The 21,929-nt window shown below is 40.1% G+C and overlaps 1 protein-coding gene across 4 annotated transcripts in view; it reads right to left on the reverse strand.

The window, feature by feature from the left end:
* Positions 1–21,929, reverse strand: part of CNKSR2 (connector enhancer of kinase suppressor of Ras 2) — a 202,072-nt gene that overhangs the window by 48,792 nt on the left and 131,351 nt on the right. For 2 of the 4 annotated variants that reach the window (XM_066620485.1, XM_066620481.1), the window contains 9 exons: positions 18,600–18,733; positions 15,857–16,068; positions 14,240–14,329; positions 10,706–10,917; positions 9,532–9,580; positions 7,883–8,055; positions 6,769–6,842; positions 4,548–4,619; positions 827–894 (listed from right to left, as the gene is read on the reverse strand). In XM_066620485.1, coding sequence (XP_066476582.1) covers positions 827–894; positions 4,548–4,619; positions 6,769–6,842; positions 7,883–8,055; positions 9,532–9,580; positions 10,706–10,917; positions 14,240–14,329; positions 15,857–16,068; positions 18,600–18,733 — 1,084 coding nt within the window. The remainder of the gene's footprint in view (positions 1–826; positions 895–4,547; positions 4,620–6,768; positions 6,843–7,882; positions 8,056–9,531; positions 9,581–10,705; positions 10,918–14,239; positions 14,330–15,856; positions 16,069–18,599; positions 18,734–21,929) is intronic. The other 2 variants (XM_066620486.1, XM_066620484.1) reach the window with 1 other exon arrangement.

Below are 21,929 nucleotides of genomic sequence, written 5' to 3' on the forward strand. Positions count from 1 at the left end.
AGGTGAAATAGGGACACTGATAGACAATACAGTTATGTCACTCTTCAGGTCTACAGAAAAATATTCATTTGCTAACTAAAGGAAGAAGAAAATACCATAACCACAACAAAGCCTGACAGAACTGAAGTATACCTAGTGGTATCCAGAAACTACACAATGTTTAGGGCAGTTGAGTGTCAATTGAAGAAAAAAAGAAATGAAATGAAGAGGGGAAAATAAGCTCCCCAAAGCCTCCTATAGTATCCTGGGGATGGGGTGATAATAAGACTGGGAAATGTATGCTACGAGGTTTTAAAATGCAAGCATACCTTGTGATATCCTTTTCCTTTGTGATATCCTTTTCCTTTGTGATATCCTTTCCCTTTCCCACACAACAAAACTGCCCTTTCTCAAATAAGCTATACAGTATAATAAGAAAGTACTTCTGTTCGGGCTGGCAGGCAACTCCAAACCTAAATCTTTTATCACAACATAGTACAGTGGTGCAGGGGGAATCTTCACCATCTCCCATGAGTCCCCAACAATGCTACAAAGCATGCAGCTTCTAACCAAGTTACTTTCAAAGGTAAGAAAATTTACAGAAATGTTTTGGCGCAACAACATAAACACAACTCTTCCACCCTCCTTGTGAAGTCAAGAATGCACTGGTTTCTTCATAATGTTAATACAGTTATCCCTTTGAATAAGCAAAGGTATAAAAACAAGAAATGTTGCATCTGAAATGTTTCAAAAAGAAAAGGAAGTTTTCTGGAATTCACAGAATAAAAGCACTAGCTCACTTTAAGTGGAGTGGTAAAGTGAAGTAGCCAAAGTAACTGTACTGTACCTTGTTCTTGTTTGATCCTATCTCTTTCTGCATATCCAGCAGCAAGCATATTGATTCTGTTTAACCACCTGAAATAATATTTTTAGAACATCACTGACACAACTTCAGCAAGTTATGATTCTTTGAGTGTGCATGAAGGACGGATGGCCTTTTATTCAAATGTATACAGCTGCTGGTCAAGATTAAGATAAAAAGAGCTATTTTGTTTGGCAGGTTTACTCATCAACTCTTCCATTTGTTAAAGTTTTCCTGTAAATATATTTTGACATGAAAAAGTCTGCTTCAAATGGAAGCATTGTGAGAAATTCAAAGCTCCATTAAATCTGTGTCTAACAGATGTGTCATGATATGATACACTCCTGCTGTTCTAATTTCTCAAGAACAAATCCTCTCTTTCAAAGATTAAGCCTATACGTTTAAAGCATTACTTGTCATATCCGCACGGGAGAGAAAGAGTTCACTCCCTAAACACAACAGTGGCTTCAATTATGCCCTTTTTAAATGTTAAAGCCCATATACTATGTATCATAACAAGGAGATAGGAGGAACTTTGTATTTATCTCAAGAAGGGAGGAAAAGTAATCCCTCTTAAGTTAAAGTCTCTAACCTATCAGCACGCATTAAAGTGATTCTTTTTTCACACCAGTTCTGTCATTGTGAGAAATCAAGAGCGTGTAGAAATGGATTTTTCTTTCCTAACCTATGGGTTTATCAAATCCATTATCCACAAACTCATATTAAATCAGATACCCCATGTGCTAGATTTTTTACCAACATGTCAGCATCACCTTGATAAAGCTGGATATATTTTCCTTGCATGCTGTATTGTTAGGATTACTGAATTTATGTTCGTCAAGTCAACTATCGTGTTGCTCATAATTAGAATTAAAGTATTTATAACATGGGGTTTTGAGGTGAGGAGGCTTTGGTGCAATAATGTACACTGCTAACAAACCTTTCTAAGGAGCGATGTCTGATCATTTTCCTCAGACATCATAATTTTTAAAAAGCTAATATAAATTTCCTTGCAAATGAAAGATGACCAGTTGTCATAGTTTGTAAATAGACTCTGATGGCTTGATAACAGGTAGTAACCCATACCTGATAATGATAATATCTTTTGAATCAAGCCATGACACTCTTCCTGATTGGTGTGTTCACATATATGATTCATAAACTACTTTACCATAGAAAGGAGCTGTAAGGTTACCACTGTACTCTACATATGATGACACCAAAACAGTCATATTACAGTTGTGGATGTAAAGACCAGAAGCAAAAGAAAACAGAATGAAAAATCAAGCATTATTTATCATAGCTATGTCACAATCAGGACACTGAACAAACATACTCTTGCCTCTTAGCATTCAATCTTTTGTTTAAGCAAGCAAGTTATAAATTCATGAAGGGAATTCTACAGAAGAGTATCTACAGATATGTCAAATCACACATTCATGAAATAAGATGTAAACTTTTTAGTTCTGTGAAAAGCAAGAATTCCATACTATATTGAAATATTTCGAAAGCCTTTATAATTCTAATTATAATTCTAGAAATCTAGAATAGATTAAAATTTATTCTGAATAAATGTCATAATGGGGAATGCTACAAACATTTCTGACATTAACCAAGCACTACACGTTATCCACAATGCCAATACAATAAGAAACAAAAGAACCAACACTTTTAGCTGTTTGCATTATGGCAACGATGGCATTTGCTACATTGTGAATTAGTAGGGAATATGATTTAAGTTTGCCATTCAGAGTCATCCTGCCAATACTGAATTTCTAAAATGAGTGGAACTGTACTTTAAGCCTTCTTGCAAGGCTGATTTGGAAGCCCTTCTTCCTAATCCCAGATGCAATTACAGGCACATGCTGACATGCACTATTTTTATTACTATTTCACATATTCTACAGCCAAGAAATGGCATGGAAAACAGGTGCCAGGACCCAGTCCTGTCTCAAATTAAGCCCATAGTCCTAGCTCAGATTTTCCATCACTATTTTGAAACAAGATACAGTTACATATTTTTCCATACTGGACTAAAAAAAAATGGCAAGATTGAAACAAGCCTTTCTTCCTAAAAGTGATTCCATTCTAAAAGACAATCCAGTCTTTGATGCATTAACATTCAGCCAATTTGCAATAATATACCCTGCAAAAGACTGAGTCAATAGGCATGTAAGTTACGTGTTATAAAGGCTAATTTTGCTGCCAGATCATTTCACAAAGTTTCTTAATTTCCAGAAAGTGGAATCTGGGAACGACAGGCAAAGTGCACCCGCTGGAAGACAGCCTGACTGTGGATTGCTATGATTGCACTGGAACGTATTGTACATATTGTACTTATTCATTCTGCTGAACATGAGCTGTGGAGTGCTCCAATTATGTGCGTGTGCACACACACACTGTTCTTTTCAGTGCCAAGAAATGTTCAGTGTACCCATCTTCACTGTATTCAGGGCACATTTCCCCAAACCGAAAAGAACAGAGTACTCATTGTCCATGCAAAATTGTATATGAATATAAGGAAAGTAGTATAAAAATATTACTATGAGTATTTATGCATGAACGTCAGAGCCCCACATTGCCAGGCTGAGATTTCTGTGTTCATAAGAATTTAACAGCCCAATCCTAAACTTCCTGGCACCTAAATGGCTACTGCCGCATCCTATGGTCACCATGGCTCCTTCCCCGGAGGAGTCTCCTCAGGGGAAGGGGACATTCATCCCCTTCTCCAATAAGGGTGCAGGCCCTGCAATGGATCTACATCAGTCTGTACCGGCTATTTTGCCAGCAAGACACCAGCCCAACATGGAGTGTAGGATCCAGCAGAGCAGGTAAGAATTTTTGTCCTCCTGCCAGATTGGCTGGAGTTGTGGAAGGATTTTTTGTTCTGTATTTGCCTACTCCATACCATTTGCCATTTGGGACCTGAGGGAGTTACTTATTAGGTCACAGCAGGCAGAAGACAGTGCAGGTTCGGAAGAAAGAATATAGGATTGGTGACCTTCCCTACTGGTATCTGGGGCAAGAAGAGAGCTGGATTACAGTCTTCTGAAACTGCCTAGCAAGGAGTGAGGGTCTGGTCCTCTGGGCTGCATCTGCATTTTGCATCCTCAAATACTGTTTGGTTTGGGGTGGTGGAATGAAATAAGGCTGACTTGTCCCTGGGAGGCAGGTGACTGGAGCTATTACACTGCTGTCCTGCTCCTTTTACCAAGGTGTGAATTCACCTGTGTACAGGGATGATAACCTCTAGGATCCTGGATAGACTAATGTCTGCAATGCTTTGGGAAGCAGTTAGTAGATTAGGAGCTATGTTTCAGTTATATTATTAACAAAGTTGTGGCCGATTTTTATATCCAAATGGATATATCCAAATGGATATCCAAAATGAATATAAAATATATCCATTTTTATATCCATTTTTATATACCGGGAAGATGATGAGCAAAACAGACCTTGCTGAAAATTGATTAAAACATTATTTTGTATACTTTTAACATACAAGATAGTATTCTTCGGATGCATCCAATCAATCTTCATTTACCTCTGAGTTGAATCTTGAACTAAGGCTGCAATCCTAACCACACTTTCCTGAGAGTAAGCCCCATTGAACAAAATAGGACTTACTTCTGAGAAGACCTGGTTAGGATTGTGCCCTAAACATCATAGTCAAGAATAATTGTTCATGCAGATTAAGTTTCACTACCTGTTCATGTCATCTAGATGTTCAGCAGCAAAGTAAAAGCTTTTTATCTTAGGATGGCAGGCCTTGAAAGCACTGTAGGAAAAAAATATAATATGAAATACACAACACATTTTTCAGTATTAATATCATTCATCATTTGGTTTTTATGGTCTTAGATTTAATATTGGTTTTTCTAAAGTCAAGTAGACTTGCATTTATATACACAATTTTAAATATCATTAAAATATACCTATTTGGGAAAGCATATTAATCATACTATGCAGCTTCAACTACATACCAATTGTACTTGAATGCAAAGTCAGTTCAAACATTAGCCTAAGCTATGGTGTGTTTTTGATAAGTAAGAAACAGTTTACAGCCCAATTCTCTCCCCAGCCCTCTGACGGGTGCAGAGGTGCCAAAACAGCTACCGCTGCATCCAGCGGCACTGCTGGAGGCCTGCTCAAGGCAAGGGGACTTTTGACCCCTTCCCCTGAGTAAGGGCGCAGGGGTTGTAATGGGTCTCCTCCATTCTGTGCCAGCTATTTTGCTGGCACAGACTGGAGGAGCTCCGTGTCAAGCTTTTAAGCATGACATGGAGCACAGGTTCTGGTGCAGCTTCTCATCCCTGTTCCTCCCTCTGCCCGCCCTCCCCCAACCTCCGCAGAAACACCTCCTTCATCACCCCAAGGCACTCACTGCCACCCAGAGCTCCTACTGTGCTCCGGGTGGCATCCGTCCGGCACTGAGCTCAGCACTGACTGGTGCTGGGCTGAAGCCGGAGCTGACTACTCTCAGGTTGGGAATGTGTGTTACAGCATGTTTGCAACACCCAGTGCCAGAGCACAGCACCAGTATTGAGGTATCTTAGAAATGGGCCCTTATTCACTAGGAGAATTGTGACTGGTAGGCGAAAGTGTTGTAAAAGTTTCTGACTACAATACTATTGGCCAAATTTGACTTAACAGAAAAGTCCACTTGAGTTTTTATACTACGGTACCTCTAGTATTACTTTGAGCTTTAAAACTTAGTCGCTGAAGAGAAAAAAAAAATTGTGTTAAATTTTTGACAAGCTGTTGAACTTGTAATCATGAAATTATTCTCAGTAATGGGCAACTGCAGAAGTCCTTTCCCTCTCAACCAAATACAAAAATAATTACTATCAGTTTCTGGAGCATTAAATCTACATTCCAGACCGCAGGGTGTTACAGGGGTACAAGGTTATATTAATCTTAACAGACACTGAACTCAACATAAAGTTTAAACTTCTTGCTGCATTACAGTTCATGATCTTTTTATCTGGATACCCAGATGAAAATGTTGTTGATTCATTTCATCATGTATACCTTATTTATCATGCAAGCAAGGAAAAAGGTAGCTAAAAAACACTACTGTACCACAGAACAACAATGAAATGTATTATTATAATACATTGCACAATTCTACCTAACTCTCTGAGTAACAATGAAGCAGTTTCAACATATCAGTGTCCACTGCAGCAGCATCCACTGTATCCTGCAGGGGTGTTTCAGCATGTTGAGGTCTCCATGGGAGAAGGGAACATTTTTCCCCTTGTCCTAGGCAAGCCCCCGCTTCCCCCATGGGTCAATTTGGAACCATGCCACTGAGATAGCTTGTGCAAGTCCATGTTGACTGCTGAAGGCAGATCGGGTCCATGAAGGGGCTTGGGATTAGGTAGGTGCTGCTGCCACCAAACCCACCCCCTTCCCAGGCCCGATTCACTCTCTGTCCTGCTACCATCATTTCTCACCCCACCTCCCTCCCAATCCCTACATGATCTTGCCATCAGCAATGGGCTTCAGTTTGTCACATGGACCTGGCCACTTGAGGTGGAGGCCCAGTCACACTAGCTAGCGCTGTTGCTTTTGCAACAACCGGAAAGTTGTTTATTCCACCAGAATGATTATTCTGGTAGATCCACCCATTGGATTGGACCGACAATCAGTTTAAAAAAATAGATGACCTAAGTCTCAAAAGCAACAATCCAGATTGTCAACAAAAATGTGAATGATTTGCTTCCTGAACACCAGAACAACTGGTGGTTTCCTATAGTAATAATAATGATTGACAATGACACATTTAATATTAGCAATGGAATTCCATAAAAATACAGTTTCCATCAGAGAAAAATATCAATCAGGGAAACATTTCTTAAAATAGGGAAAGTTTAGTTCAGCATTTATAATTCATCTATTACCAACATTACTTCTAATATACTTACTACTTCTTGCGACATTCACTAGCTCTATCAATTTTAAATTCTGGTAGACTGATGAATCCTTCAGCTTTTTCATCCTATGAAAATGAAAAAAATTAAAGATGAAGGGCAAAAGACCAGCTAAAAAAAAGGCCAGAAACACTTATGTTTCCCATCTCACAGGATAGCATTCTTATGTTTATCATGTATCAAAACTTTGAGAAAATCAATTATCTTGCCAGAAAGTTGGAAGGGAACTTTAAAAAGGTCTGTTTTCAAGACCAACTTAAACCATGTGGTCAACCAAAGCTCTTTTGGGGAATTTCCCATAACTTGGATGAGACTCATCTAAGTGGTCTGTGACCCACTTGATTTGTACAACCTCATGCATGTTTATGCAGAAGCAAGTACAGTGGAGTCAGTACAGCTTACTCTTCAGCAACTGTGGAGTCTCAAACCATGTAGACAGGACATTTGATTTACTGCACACTGTTGAAAACACAGGACAATTTGAGCCAAAACCATGATTTTGTTAAAATGTTTTGATAGTGATATACAAGAAAAGGAAAACAATCCAGACAAAAAACACATCAACCCCAGCATGGAATCCAATACACTTGAAGACAGACAAAAAAATAATTGGCTGATTAGTTCCAATCAATATTCAATTTAGACCCACTACCCCCTGCATTGTTCTTGGCTTTCACTGTCCTCTTACAAGTTGTCTAGTCATAATGCTGCAGTGAGATGTGCCAGTTCTGGAAGCTGGTATGATTTGCCTGTTAAGACTCTAGCCAAAGCATATCTATACCACTCCAGTTTCCTCCCTTGCCTTCTCATGTCCTCCTTGCCAACACTGTCAGCCCCTCCTATGTGTAGGCCCTATGTGTAGCTTTGTTTTAGTTCCTTCCCACCCTTGTTTTCCTCTAAGTATACATCTCCATCAATATATCTGTATTGTTAAGGATGCTGCTCTAACTCCAAAACACACATCCATACTCCATAACAACAAAAACAAACGAGGCTCAGCTTGTACGTGTGGTTCTTCTCCTCATGTTATCACATCTTTGGATTGCGCCTACAATATTTAGGCTCAGTCATAACCTTTTACAAGAAAAGAAATATGTCAATATCCTACCTCTTCATTGATATACCAGTATAGAGAAGTTTCCTTCAAAACAAACCAGTATTTTTTCCATTTTTGTGAGAAATAACTCTTGGCATCTTTCTTTTTCCAAAGCCAGCCCTCACAGTCTCCACGACCAAGATCTTTACAAGAAATCCGTCTTTTACTCTTACTTGGTGCAAGACCTGAGAACAAGTTGTATTTCAGAGAAAATTCATGTCAATCACATAATGTATTCCAGAAAATTCATTATGTCAGTCACATATGTCACATTATGTCAGTCACATAATGTTTCCATCCTGATCCATTTCTGTCAGGGTAGAACTCTGGCCCAGTCCTACTATCAACTAGCCATGATGTAGGCATATGGTAGCTTGTCACTCAGATACAAAGCATCATGAATGTCTAGTTGACGTCTTAACAATGCTGACAGAAGATTCTTTGACAATAGAGAAACTTAGAGAAAGAAGGCAATCTTTAAAGCATTAGGCAACATGCACTGATAAAACTATTGCTATCACAAAAGCATCATTTGTTCCAGAGTTGAAGTTAAGAATAAATTTAGGCTTTAATTATATGCAAACTGTTTATACCAGGGGTGCTCACACTTTTTTGGTTTGAGAGCTACTTTGAAACCCAGCAAGGCCCAGAGATCTACCAGGGGGAAGGAAGCGTCTGACAGACACCCCCTTTGATGTATGGAGCCCCTGCTGGACCAGGTCAGAGGAGGCCCACCAAGTCCAGCTTCCTGTGCCCCACAGTGGCCCACCAGATGCTTCAGGAAGCACACGGGAGGCCTCTCCTCTCTCCCCACCCCACATACTGGGGACAGCCACAGGTCCCCCCAAGAGGCACATGCCCAGCATTGCTGCACTATGGGGGGAGGAGCTCCCCACTCCCCACCCCCCCCCAAACTCTTTGTGGCTGCACCCCGAGACCAGCAGGGAGAGAGAGGCATTGCAGGTCTTCCTCGGAAGGGGCGGGGGGCTTCCCCGTTTCCATGAAGAGGGGCTGCGTGTGCAGGTGGCAGGCGGGGGAGACACTGCTCCCACCGGCCCTCCTCCTGCAGCGGCGGGGGGGCCAGCGGGGTAGTCTCACCTGTCAGCCCCGACCGAGAACGGCAGCGGCCGCAGCACTTACCTCTGGGCTCCTACAGGGGTGGCTGGGCCGGGCATAGCTGGGCTGGGCCGGACCTGACTGGAAGGGAAGGGGAGGGTCACTCGGGGCCTCCCGCGGCAACCGCCATCAGAGCGACTCCATCTCGAACTCCCACCCCTCCCCCCTTCCGCTATGGAGCCCCAGGAAGTGCCTCAGTCCAGTGCAGCCCAGCTCCCTCTCCCGCCGCTGCCCACCGGCATGCAGCGCCACGAAACTGATGAAACTGACTAGAGTCTAGTCAGTTTCGTCAGTTTTGTTACTGCATGCCTAAAGAGCAGCTAAAGTGTCAGTTTAGTGTCAGCTAAATATGTCAGTTTCGTCTAGTCACTAGACGAAACTGACATATTAACAGTTTGGAGAGACAGGGCTCCGCGATCTACTCATTTTGCCTCGCGATCTACTGGTAGATCGTGATCTACCTATTGAGCACCCCTGGTTTATACAGTTTAACTTTTTTTAATTTTCCACTAGTTCTACAATAACTCATTTCAAATAATATTTACCTTTGTTCTTCTTTTTAGATTTGTGCTGTAGAGAGGACTGCTGAAATGTCTGAGAAAAAACAACACAATGCAATTTGGTTACGGTATGCCAATTAAATCATAGTAGTTCATATGCCACAATAGTCAGGAACCTCACACTTTAGACACAATACAGAAGTAGTCTTATGTGAACCATGCTATAATAAATGGGAGCTTGATGCTCAGTGACTAATTATACCACCAACTGATATGTCCAGTTTGTATGATTGGCTAACTTATGAGCAAGTGCTATGCTCCCAAGTGTCGCTCTTCAACTTGGATAAACTGAGCCCAAATGCCCGTGCTGTTCTCTCTGACACCTTGATTATTGCAATGACAGTTCATAGACTCAAGATCCCTTAGGAAAATTACTTACCAGCCCAATCCACCACCACTCCCTGCACGGCAATGCAGCTGCACCAGTGTGATGTCCGCTACATTCTGCAGGGGAATTTGGGTCTCTGGAGGTCTTCTTGGGGCAAGGGAACATTTGATTCCCTTGGGAAACAAACAGGATTCACTGCCTCCTGCAGGCTCCCAACCCCCAGTCCCTCCGACGAGTGGCCAGTGGTCCGGCAGTGCATGTGGGAAAGTTCTGGCCTTCCCACTGGTGTTCTGGCAGCACGCTAATTGGTACATGCTTTGCAGTTGTTCTATAGCAGCCAGTGCTGGCGGAATATTCATTCCACCAGTGAGGACTGGGCTGTTATATGGATTGAACTGGTTGCAGGAATGAAGTATGTCTCCCCAACTTTATGGGAGCCCTTGATTGGGGACTACTGGGATCTAAAGGTCCCTCTTGCCTTACAAATCACAAACCCCTTTCATTTTTTACATGTGATCACTTCCATTTTATGCAAACAAGTTTATAAACAGAGATGTACACAACAGTTGATTTGGCTTCCTACAATTTTCCAATATGACAAATGTGTAATGCAGCTCACAGTGAACTGTCAACCCATTTTGGTTCATTTACTACTAAAATAATAATTTCCAAAGATAAAGTTATACTGATGATAAAAAAAAGTTATACTTTTCCAAAGAAATGTAAGAGCAAACCAAAACTATTTTAAATTACATGACTACAGTTAGACATGAGTCAGTCACTCCACAAACAGCATCAGCACAAAGAGAGGCATCTTATCATTCCACTTACATGATACAAGGAGGTTTCTGGACCAGGTGTGCTCATGCTGTCTTGCCTTAATGAGTCCATTTGTAAACTAGGTAGAAGAGAGTAATGACTAGGACTGTTCTTGTCTCCCTTCTTTTTGGATTTTTTTCCTGTATCTTTTTTACTGTTTCTTTGAAACATATAATCTTCTTGAGCAATTTTCTCATTGCTCATATATCGAAGTAATGAATTTTCTAGATAGAAAATGAAAAGGTTACATTGCAAATCAACTAAGAGTCCATCTGCACAATGCAAATCTTGCTGAAAGCATAACTACAACTCTTATTGAGATGACATCAGGTGCTGTTAAGTAACTGCGTCTAGAATGGACTAAGAATCCACACTAATAGTGGCTTGGCATCTAATGTCTTCATAGCATCAGAAACAATGAACAATGTGTATCAGCATGTTTCATTATTTTACCCATAAAGTCAATGTTTATTCTATATTAGACTATACTATGCAAAATTCTAGGCCACTTATTTTCAACCACTGTGCCGTGGCACACTGGTGTGCCGCGAATGGTCCCCAGGTGTGCCGTGGGAGTTTGGTGGAGGGTCATTTATTAATAGGACCATTGGGGATATGAGCTCCCACCAACAGCAAGATGTGCCTTGTCAATTTTAGTACCTTGTCAGTGTGCCATGAGATGAAAAAGATTGAAAATCACTCTTCTAGGCAGAAACACATGTAGGAAATGTAGTCTCAAGGGCTACTGAGGTTGTCACTGCCATTGGGAAAACTATGTTTCCTAGGTGCACTTGTGCCTGGTACACTGCTGGAAAGGACATCTGACATTGCCATCAGAGCCAGTAGCCAGGCAAGTAGGTGGGAGAAGAATTGGGAGAAAAAGTTAAATTGGATTGGGTTTTGGATTAAAATCTAAGACCAAAAGGAACAATGGAGTTGTGAAGCTCACTTCATATTTTTCCAAATAAGAAAACAAGAACTTTGATGACACCAGTGGTGCTACTTTATTATCATTATGAATATTTATATACCGATTTTCAACAAAAAAGTTCACAAAGCAGTTTACAGACAAAATCAAATAATTAAATGGCTCCCTGTACGAAAAGGACTCACAGTCTAAAAACATGCAGAGAAACACCAGCAAACAGCCACTAAGAACAACACTGAAAAGGGACAGTAATTCTCTCCTACTAAATATAAGAGGCACACCACCTGAAAAAGTGCCTCTTTGCCCAGTGAGCAGGGATGCAATTTACACTGTAATGCCCTGATCTAAAGACTCACATGATATGTAGTATATATAGAGAGATTTTTCATGTTTAAAGCACTCCAATCAGGGGACAACGGAACGTGCAGAAGTATGGACACACAGGTACCCTATCTCTGAAAAGAATCAAACCTCCCAAATCGTGGAGGTCCAATACACTTAAACCTTCAGTTTGGGGGTCTAAAATTTAGGAACAGACATATTCTCTAATCATATAAATTCAAACATAAAACAAAAGAAAAAAAAGAACAGATCTAAGTTGACTTTAAGTTGAATTCCAATTTAGGACAGTAGCAATGATGGATAATCAATTAGAATCTTTGAACAATCTGTTTTTCCACCCCATGTTTTGTAGCTAACAATGTGGAATAATTAAGGGAAGGTTGCATTTAGTGTCATAAAAGAAATATTAAGGTCAAGACATATCTGCTTCACCAGTGTTCTAACTAACAGCCCAATCCTATCCAGTTTTCCAGTGCTGGCGCTGATGTGCCTATCGGGCATGCACTGCTTCCTGTGTTGGGGGTAAGGTCACAGAGGCCTCCTTAAGGTTAGGGAACATTTGTTCCCTTACCCCGGGGCCGCATTGCGGTTGCACCGGTGCTGGAAAGTTTGATAGGATTGGGCTGTAATTTGGGGCACAGTCCTAACCCCTTATGTCTGTGCTGAATTCAGCACTGAATCCAGTGCTTTCCAGCACTGACATAAGGATAATCCAGCTCTGAGTAAGGGAACAAACATTGCCTTACCTTGAGGAGGCCTCCGTGAGTGACACCCAACTGCAGGATGCAGCACGTGTCCTATTGGCACCACTATGCCAGTGCTGGAAAGCATGACATAATGACATAAGGGGTTAGGATTGCACTTTCAGGGCGCAATCCTAACTAATTTTCCAGCACTGGCATAGCTGTGGCAGTGGGGCATGAGCTGCATCCTGTAGCTGGGGGGCAGTCATGGAGGCCTCCTCAAGGTAAGGCAATGTTTGTTCCCTTACCTCGGAGTTGCACTGCCCTTATGTCAGTGCTATAAAATTGATTAGGATTGCGACCTTAGAGCACAATTCAGAGAATCACTTGGGCTTGGCGAAAGTCCCTTCCTCCAGCCCAGGAGTGTCACAAACATGTAATAAAGCACATTCATGACTACTCTGGAGTCAGCTGAGCCAGCACATGGATGTATGCTGACTCCTGGAGACTGAATCCAGCCCAGGAAAGTTCGTACCCACTGAGGGCGGCAGGTGAGGGGGGTTGGAGAGAAGGGAGGGAGCATGGAACAGGAGCATTTGGGGGCAGAGACCGGGTGGGCTGGTGGGCAGGCTTGGTGTGGGAGGGGGGTGGGATCAGCCTTGCAACATAAGCTGGATCCTAACCTTCCTCCCAGCCAGTCCAGCATTACACTGGGCTGTTTGGATTTGCTCCAGCAATTTCGCTGGCACATAGATCTGAGTAGCCCCATAGAGGTGGCTGGTGCATGACATCCCCTTACTCAAAATTTCATGGCAGCCACCTCCTAACCTTCACTGGATATAGCTAGGCCACAGCCTGCCTGTTCCAGTGCAGGTTAGGATTCAGCTAATTTTGCTGCTGTGTGACACTATTTTGTGTGTGTTTTTTGTTCAAAGTTTATTTATTACAGATACTGGTGAGGAAAACGTGTTAGACTTGGGGCTAGGACTACACAGGTTACACATGGGGGTATTGGCCATAGATTACAACATGCATTGTTAAAAAAAAAAGAAATCAACGACCGAAAAGAAAAATACTTATCAATACAAAAGTTGTCATATTTGTCATTATAAGAATTAATATTTATCTAAACACTCAATATTGTTTAACTAAAGTTATCTATCCAGTCATAAAAAGGCTTCCAATATCTTCTTACTCTACCTAAATCTCTCTTTCATTCTTTCTGTTAAAACCTCAATTTCTGCTATTTCATAAATTTTATCTATTAAATTTTCTCTAGTTGGAACATCTGTAGATTTCCACTTTTGCGCATACAATATTCTTGCCGCTATACTGATATGTACAATAAGGTGTTTCTTATACTGGTCTTTAATTTCTGATGTCACATTTAGGAGGAATATTTCCGGTTTGAATGGTAATACACAATGTGTGACACTATTTTGATTATGTTTATATGCCATGATTTAAAATATTTTTGTCAGTAATAGGTATTTTATTATTATTTTATTTTCATATGCTTTTTTAATATGCTGTCAGCCACGTTGGGCATCACCACATGGAAAGACAGGTTATATATAATTCATGTCTGCTTACCTCTTCTACTGTCTCTTTTTGTTTTGCTGGGTTCTTCATAATCCCCTACCCAGTTGTATTCTACTGGCATAGATATAGGTCTTAGTTTGCCTGCAACACAATAAATCTGTTGATTAAATAACTCTGACTTCCAAGTACTTGTAACAAACTTTCACATAAGAAAAAGGCCTATCCATTCCAGCATCCTTTTTCCTACAAAGGCTCACAAATGCTTCTGTGTAGAAGTAGAAGATGAAGTTTCCATGAACCCAACAGTTTCACTGGATAACCCTGGTTCCAGTGTTTATTTTTATTTACTCTATTTATACTCCACCGTTCTCCCTGTAGGGACCCAAGGCAGCTCGAAGGGACCCAAGAGACCCAGTGTTGTGAAAGAGTGAAAAGATCTTCTGGGTAGAACTGGGAATTTTCCTAAATTTCAGAATTCAGTGCATTGTAAAGCACAGTCAACATCAACAGAAAAAGAGAACTACTGCTCTACCTATTATAGTTTTTATGCAAGAATCACTTAAAGATGGCCCCCAAAACACAAAAAACACAAAAATTGCCATCATCCTCACATCTTGGTTCATGAACAATAGTCCATGTACTCAGTGAAAGAGTTGCTGTTTTTCCTTCCACAAAGGGGCTTAAAATATTATCCTCCTTTGCATTTGCACAGTCTTCTCCAAATATGCACTGAGGCATGATTTCTATCTTCTTTTGCTAAGTATCCATGTCTATATGTTGCTTAATGAATTTTCAGTTAACCACTTCCTGTTTAGTGTTAGAGTTAGTTTCACCCAGCAATCAGGCTTTTGGCAGCCTGCTCTGTGGTGCTATAAGTTTAAATGCTTATAAACTGTTTAAACAAGAAAACTTAGCCCTGGTAAGCTTTTTAACAATGTAAATGGGCATATGGGACTTCTATTTTTATAGCATTTCACGTATCCTCAGTTTCCACATCTGTGGGGGAAGGATCCACGAAATGGTACAGGGACTAGTAAGTGTTGGACTTGATATCTGACCCATCATGGTTGTAGTTATAATCCAGCAGGAGGGGATACAAAACAGCAGGAGGGGATACAAAACAGAACTACTGTTTGCCTTTTAAAATAATAATGAATTATTGCAATAAATATGGCAAAATTATTTTTTTCCCCAAGAGAAGAATGAAAATATTTGTCATAAACATTATTACATTTCAGGCCAACAATCATCACAAGTTTTAGCATAAAAATCCATTGCAAAAGTTTACAGCACATTATTGTAAACGTATTGTCCAAAATTAAAGAACAGGTTCTTGTTTTTCCAGAAACTTTGAGAAAATATGTTTTTTTCCTTAGTTTTCTGCCAACTCAAAGCTGTCAAGGAGATGGAACTTCAAGTGTCAGAATCTGTAATTGAAACAGTATATAGAATGCAGCTAACTGTGGAGAGTTCCTATGCTGAGAGAGCTGAATAGCTGCCTTTCTAATCCCATGAGAAAATGTAAAACGGCTCACAATGCAATGAAACACATTACATAAAATGGTGGGTGAACTCTTGTGGGCACAAATTAACTTATTTTGGGTCACAAATACATAAACTGAAGCAAATAAGGAGGGACTATATTTTTTTAGTAAATAGATGCCATACCATAGGTTGGAGTGCTCTCTCTCCTTCCAGAGCTACTTGTTCGGCCTTTCTCATATTCATAACAATATAATACGGCATCTTCTTCAACCACATTAAACCGCTTTCTATATTCTTGGTCAAGAAATGAATTTGGAGATTCAGATCCTTTATGAACTGGTTTTCCCACTAGGTGTCTTCCGATATCATCACATGGAAGATTTCCCTTCTCATCCCTTTGATTAAAAACAAAATTGGATGCATTTTGATAGTCATGTAGAAGAAAAGAGTGACAAAGTCTGTGGTGCATCTTGGGTTTCATACTATGCAATAATTGCATATACCTCAATTTATGGTCCAATCCTATATGGATTATAGGACTTGAGTTCCATCAGCGCAAGCACCACACTGCTGGTGTGGCAGCTGCTGTGATAGTGCAAGGGCCAGGGCTACAACTGTGATCGCCTGGTGGCTGTTGGCATACACTAACAACCTCCAGAGCCCCCACAGCAGCAGTTAAGAGAATGGAGGGGGCATACCAAGGGAGGATCAGGGCAGGGATTGGACCTGGCTGGGAATGTATCAAGGGCAGGTTGGGGGTAAATATCAGTAGTGGCAGTGCTGCCAGTATCCTATGCCCCCAGCCCAGATCCGACATGAACCTTTAGACCCACTTGGATTTATGATAGCCAAAGAGCTGGTGCAGATTCAGGTAGACCCACTGGGAACAAGGTAGTTGAGGAAGAGGTAAGTAAAAGTTTGTTACTTAACTCCTGGTCACTGCCTAGCTGGCCCAGAGCATGCAGTGGAGGTTGTGCCAGTGCCACTGATAGGAAAGGACTGGGCTGTTTGTCACATAGAACTTTGATCATAGTGAATCTCTGAAAATGTATAGAACACTTAGTGCTAGAGACTGAGGTTACCATTAAGTTCTGGTTTTAACTCTTTCTGCTGTCAAGAATTACTTCCTCCAAGTACTGTCACAACTAGAACACACCTGATTAGGACTTGTGCTTAAACATTTTAAGACCCTCTGTAAATTCATACATTTTGTTTAAGTACCCCCTTCCCCTGACATTCTTTTGAGTTTTGGAAACAAATAAGAGGCCAAAATCTAACAAAGCAGAATGCATGTACCCAGGATTAAGAAACCGTTACATAATTTACCTTATCAGTTTGGAATGGGTCTCTTGCCAAATTCCAACTAACATAATTCCTAAGGGTATTATATGTAGTTTTACCTCTGAAGGTAATCTTGTCTGATGGGTGACCAACTGGGAACCCCCACACACTTTTTCTAAGATACTTGGTGGAAAAGCAGGCTTCAGATAAATGAACCGTAAGGTGGCTAGAAATTAGAATAAGGCAATATCTTCCAGAAGGAGGTGCCAGCACCCCTCTCCGGGTTTACACTGATCCTTTGGATTGGAACATTTTGTTTTCTCTTGATCTATTAACTCCAACATGGTTAGAAGTCTGGAAACATGTCATGGGAAGAATGTGGGATCGTCAATATTAATCACTTCCAGTTTAAAACCACAGGACGTGGGACATTTCCTTCATATAAGTAGAGCTAATTTGTCATTGAGGTCCTACAAATACTGATTTTGAAGGTCAGCATTCTAAGGATAGCACTTTCCAGCACAGGCATAGCTGTGCTAGTGGGGCATGTGCTGCATCCTGCAGTTGGGAGGTAGTCACAGAGGCCTCCTCAAGGTATGGCAATGTTTGTTCCCTTACCCATAAGTTGCATTGCCCTTATGTCGGTGCTGGAAAGTGGGTTAGGATTGTGCCCTAAGTGACAGAAGAGTTGGTATGTTTCTTCTCTATGGGTTTAAGATAGACTACTACCTCATTTCAGATTACAAGGAAAATCCTTTTTTGAAAAATCCTTTTGCACAGACTAGTTGCTATGAACTGTACAAAATGAAATTGCAGAATTGTAAAGGGAATAAAGGGTCTCTTCAAGCTCCACAATAGCTTGTATAAGCCTACTTATGACAAAGCAAAACCATGTCCACTTAAGACATCAAGAAACTTATTTTTATGCACATACAGGTGGGGCCTCAGTATTCACAAGGGATGCCTTCTCAAACCCCTCCTCCCGCAGATACAGAAAACTTCGGATAAGCAAATCCACATTTTTTGGCTGCTTAAGTCCTCCAAGGCATCCAGAGCTGTGCTTCAGTCACCTCCCAAGGGCTTTCTGAAGCCCCCAGAGGTCACAGGCGGATACATACAGCCTCTGTGGGCTTCAAAATGCCCTCCATCACCTTCAGAGGATTCAGGTTGGGCAAGTCTGGCTCAATGTAGGTCAGTGGGTCCTGCGCTGAGCCAGAGCCATGAATACCCATGGACAAATAGAAAATCCGCAGAAAAGTAGGCTCAACTTCTATTTGAAAAACAAGAATTTCAGAAAGCAGTGCCAAGAAAAATGGATATGAATACTGCCAGGAAAAATTGCTTGGTACTGTACCTTATATCAAGGTACATTAAGACATCAAGAAAATAGCCTTGGTACTGTACCATGTGTAGACTGCATAATTCATACACCGCCTGAAATTTCAACATTTGCCATGATGATGGGAAGGGAATTAGTACATTTCTCCCATGTTGTTTAGGTATTTTGAATTATCAATCAATCATTGAATTATTTTCTTTTGCACTGCTTGGTTTACCACTTGAATTTTTTTTTCCTAGGGATTTAAACTTGCATTCTTATGATAGTGGTTTCAAATAATTAGTGTGGTCAATTGTGGCAATTCACCTGGGAATATAAGGCTCTGCTGGAGGAGGCGGTATGTAGAGGTCCTGGAGTGCTGAACTGTCTCTCTTCGTAGGCGTGCTGATAGTACTAGATGGTGTTGCCACACTACTTGTAGGACTTCTAGGTACAAGAGGCTGGTTAAAATGAAGAAAAAAAGATTTAAATGCCTAGTGGTTATCACTGAATCTCTCTTTCGTGATGTTATTGGTGCACTACATTAAAGGTAAATGTTACTTGCACTGAAAATGCAACATTTTGCATCATATTAGCTTCTTTTTGAACTAGCTGAATAATAATTATTGAAAATTAACACTAAACAGTGACCAAAGACACTATACATATTACCAGAATGGCCATATGCCCTTTATCATCAAAAGATTTGAATTCTGTTTCTGAAACCAACTCTCTCTCCTGACTGCATCCTTTTGTACCTATTTCATGTTCAACACACCATCTGGACAAGAATCAGCTTTGGTTATGCTTCAAGTATGGTAAACCTGGAACCAAAAAAAATGTTGGCCCTCTTCATTTGATCCAAATTATACATTTATTTCACTGTGGCTGCAATCCTAACCACACTTTCCTGAGAGTAAGCCCCATTGAACAAAATAAGACTTACTACTCAGCAGACCTGGTTAGGATTGTCCCCTGAGTTAATTACTTAAAACCGAGCACTTGGAGGGCAGATGAAAGTCTTGGGCTGCAACCCTATAAATGCTACCTGGGAGTAAGTCCCTTGAACTCAGTGGGGATCATTTCTGAGTAGATATACAAAGGATTAAGCCACTGATCACTTTTACTAGAACTAGGAATAACATAAAACATCTCAGCAACAGTAGGTGAGTAGAGAAATTAAAGATTGTATGTTATCAGAGGAAAATGCCCATTTTAACATACACTTTGTCTGCTAATTTCCAATGCCACAAGTATTCAGTGATATACCACTTTTCAACAAAAAAATTTACACAGCAGTTTCAGAGCAAATTAAATATATTTATATACTTTGTTCTTTAAAATAACGTTTGACAGAGCAAACTGGAACTTATCTTTGAGTACTCTCCCAGCATTATATATTCTGATTCCTAGCCTAACAGAAGACACCCATACAAAGCTCTAGAAAACATTCTGTTGAAAATCTTTACTGAGTGATTGTCTCCAAATTGCACCTAATGAATTATTACCACATTTAAAAGCCTACATTCTGACTCAATCATCTAAACTGCAGACATGCTGCTTTTGGGGGGGGGGGGATGCTACCTATTCTCAGTTATTCTAAAACAAAGGTGGTTAACTTGTTTGTTGCTATATAATTTTGATATATCAAATGGTAAGCAGGCACAGTTTTTATTGTTGCCAAGTATTCCATGCTAAGAACACTGGCCATAAAACATTTCTTGTTAATGCAAACAAATGTGTTTAAAAACAGATCAAGATTTGTAGCTACAGTGGCCATCACATGTATAGTGAGTGTGATTGTAACATAAGTGCATTAGGACACAAATATTTGATGTTGGAGTTTTCAATAACAATCAGGAACAAAAACCGCATACATGAAACCTCTGCAAGACCTAAAATTAATAAATTGTGACAGGCCATGGGGACTTTATAATAAAGAATAATTAGGTCTCATTCTATATACTTTCTGTATAATCTTGCAAGAGTTGTTTGAGAGTACAGTGGAATGTAATGTAATGGGAAGACACACAGAGTAATGGAATAGGTATACATCAACATGTACATTAAAAATGAAAGTAGATTTGGAATCTGAAGGAGAATTTGGAACTTTCTCCCAATTCTAGAAATCTGATCTAAAAAGAGAAATGGTTAGAGTATCTTTCAAAGAAGAACATAAAGTTCTGTATTCACAATATACATACAGAGCAGTATAAAGTTAATTCTGATAACTGTGATGAAAGAACAATTATCAGTATAAGCATCAAAGCTCTTCTTAAATCCCAATAACTTTGAACATACAGCACACAATTAAACAGATCCACCAGCACGGAAATTCTGAGGACTCTGAGCACTCAAAAAAACATAACTGGTGCTTCTCATACAGAAGTCATTTTTAGTAAACATGGAACAGGAGCTTATAGCAGTTTTGTTGTGGTCCAGGTTGATAGCATCACTTCAAAGGTACTGGAACATGAGTAAAACATAGGCAGAAGAAGTACAGGTTATTTAGTTTATTGATTGTAATTATCATTAACATACTCTGTATGTTCTCTTCAAAAGTCACTGCTTGTAGGTTAAAGAATTTTAAAATTCCAATGAATAAGGTTTATTTTTTAATTGTTCAAATAAAAGTTGTACTCACTTCATTATGAACACCTAGTGATGACTCCCACATCATAAAACAAAACTGATAAATATAGTTTTCTGATCTGAAGAATTCTACCGACATACAGAAAAGAAAAGTTGCTTAGGCAACCTCTTTAAGAAGACTTTATGAAGAGTCAGAAGTTCTTCTCAAAAGCCACTGCTTATATTAAGGCTGGAACATCCCAAAGCAGCAGTGATGCAAAAAGAAATTTTATTTAAAAAAAAAGGCAGATCTGACAAAAGACCTACTGAACACAATTTGTCAATATTTGCAATCCCCGAAACAGGTCAAAGCTGTATAATTCTCAGAATGTTAATATGAGCAGTTTTACAATGTTGACTGCTGTCAGAGACCCTTTTCATTGTTACTGCCATCTTATCCTTCATAGGCAGCAAATAACTAATTTATTCTTCAATTGGTTATGGCTACAAAGTCAACATTCAAGGCAGCAAAACTATTCCAAAGAATCTGATTCTCTTCATGAACTATGTTTAGAATGGAGTCAGAGTGCAGCAGTACATCTATGCTTTTCAGTCTCCATGAGTTTTTAAACAAGAAAAGCAGAGCTTTTGCCATTTTTCTTCTCCACCTAAGCACCTTGCACACTGCTGGTAAATAGTAGCAATAGATCTGAAAGATTCAAGGTCAGATGAAATAAGAGTACTTCACTGTGTAGAAAAAAATAAGCAACAATGACAAGAAAGATATCTAAATGCTAGGAGATAGGACAAGAAGCAAACCACAAACATCTACTGGAAGATCCTCTTATTAAAATATTTTAAATTACATGCTGCAATTGTATATAATATTAATAGACATTTTTTTCCATCAGGATGATCCAAACATGTAGTCTAGATCTTTCAATTCAAGTCCAAAGGTAATACTTAGAGCCACAGCCTCCCAAAGCAAGAGGCAGGCCTTTCTCAAAAAAGAGTTTGTGGGAGTTCCCACCACTCTGGGCCAGAAGGAGGTCTCCACCCCCATTGCACTTACAGAACTATCCTGTC

Source organism: Tiliqua scincoides, chromosome 3 (assembly GCF_035046505.1).
Source record: "Tiliqua scincoides isolate rTilSci1 chromosome 3, rTilSci1.hap2, whole genome shotgun sequence".
In the NCBI taxonomy this organism is placed as follows: domain Eukaryota; kingdom Metazoa; phylum Chordata; class Lepidosauria; order Squamata; family Scincidae; genus Tiliqua; species Tiliqua scincoides.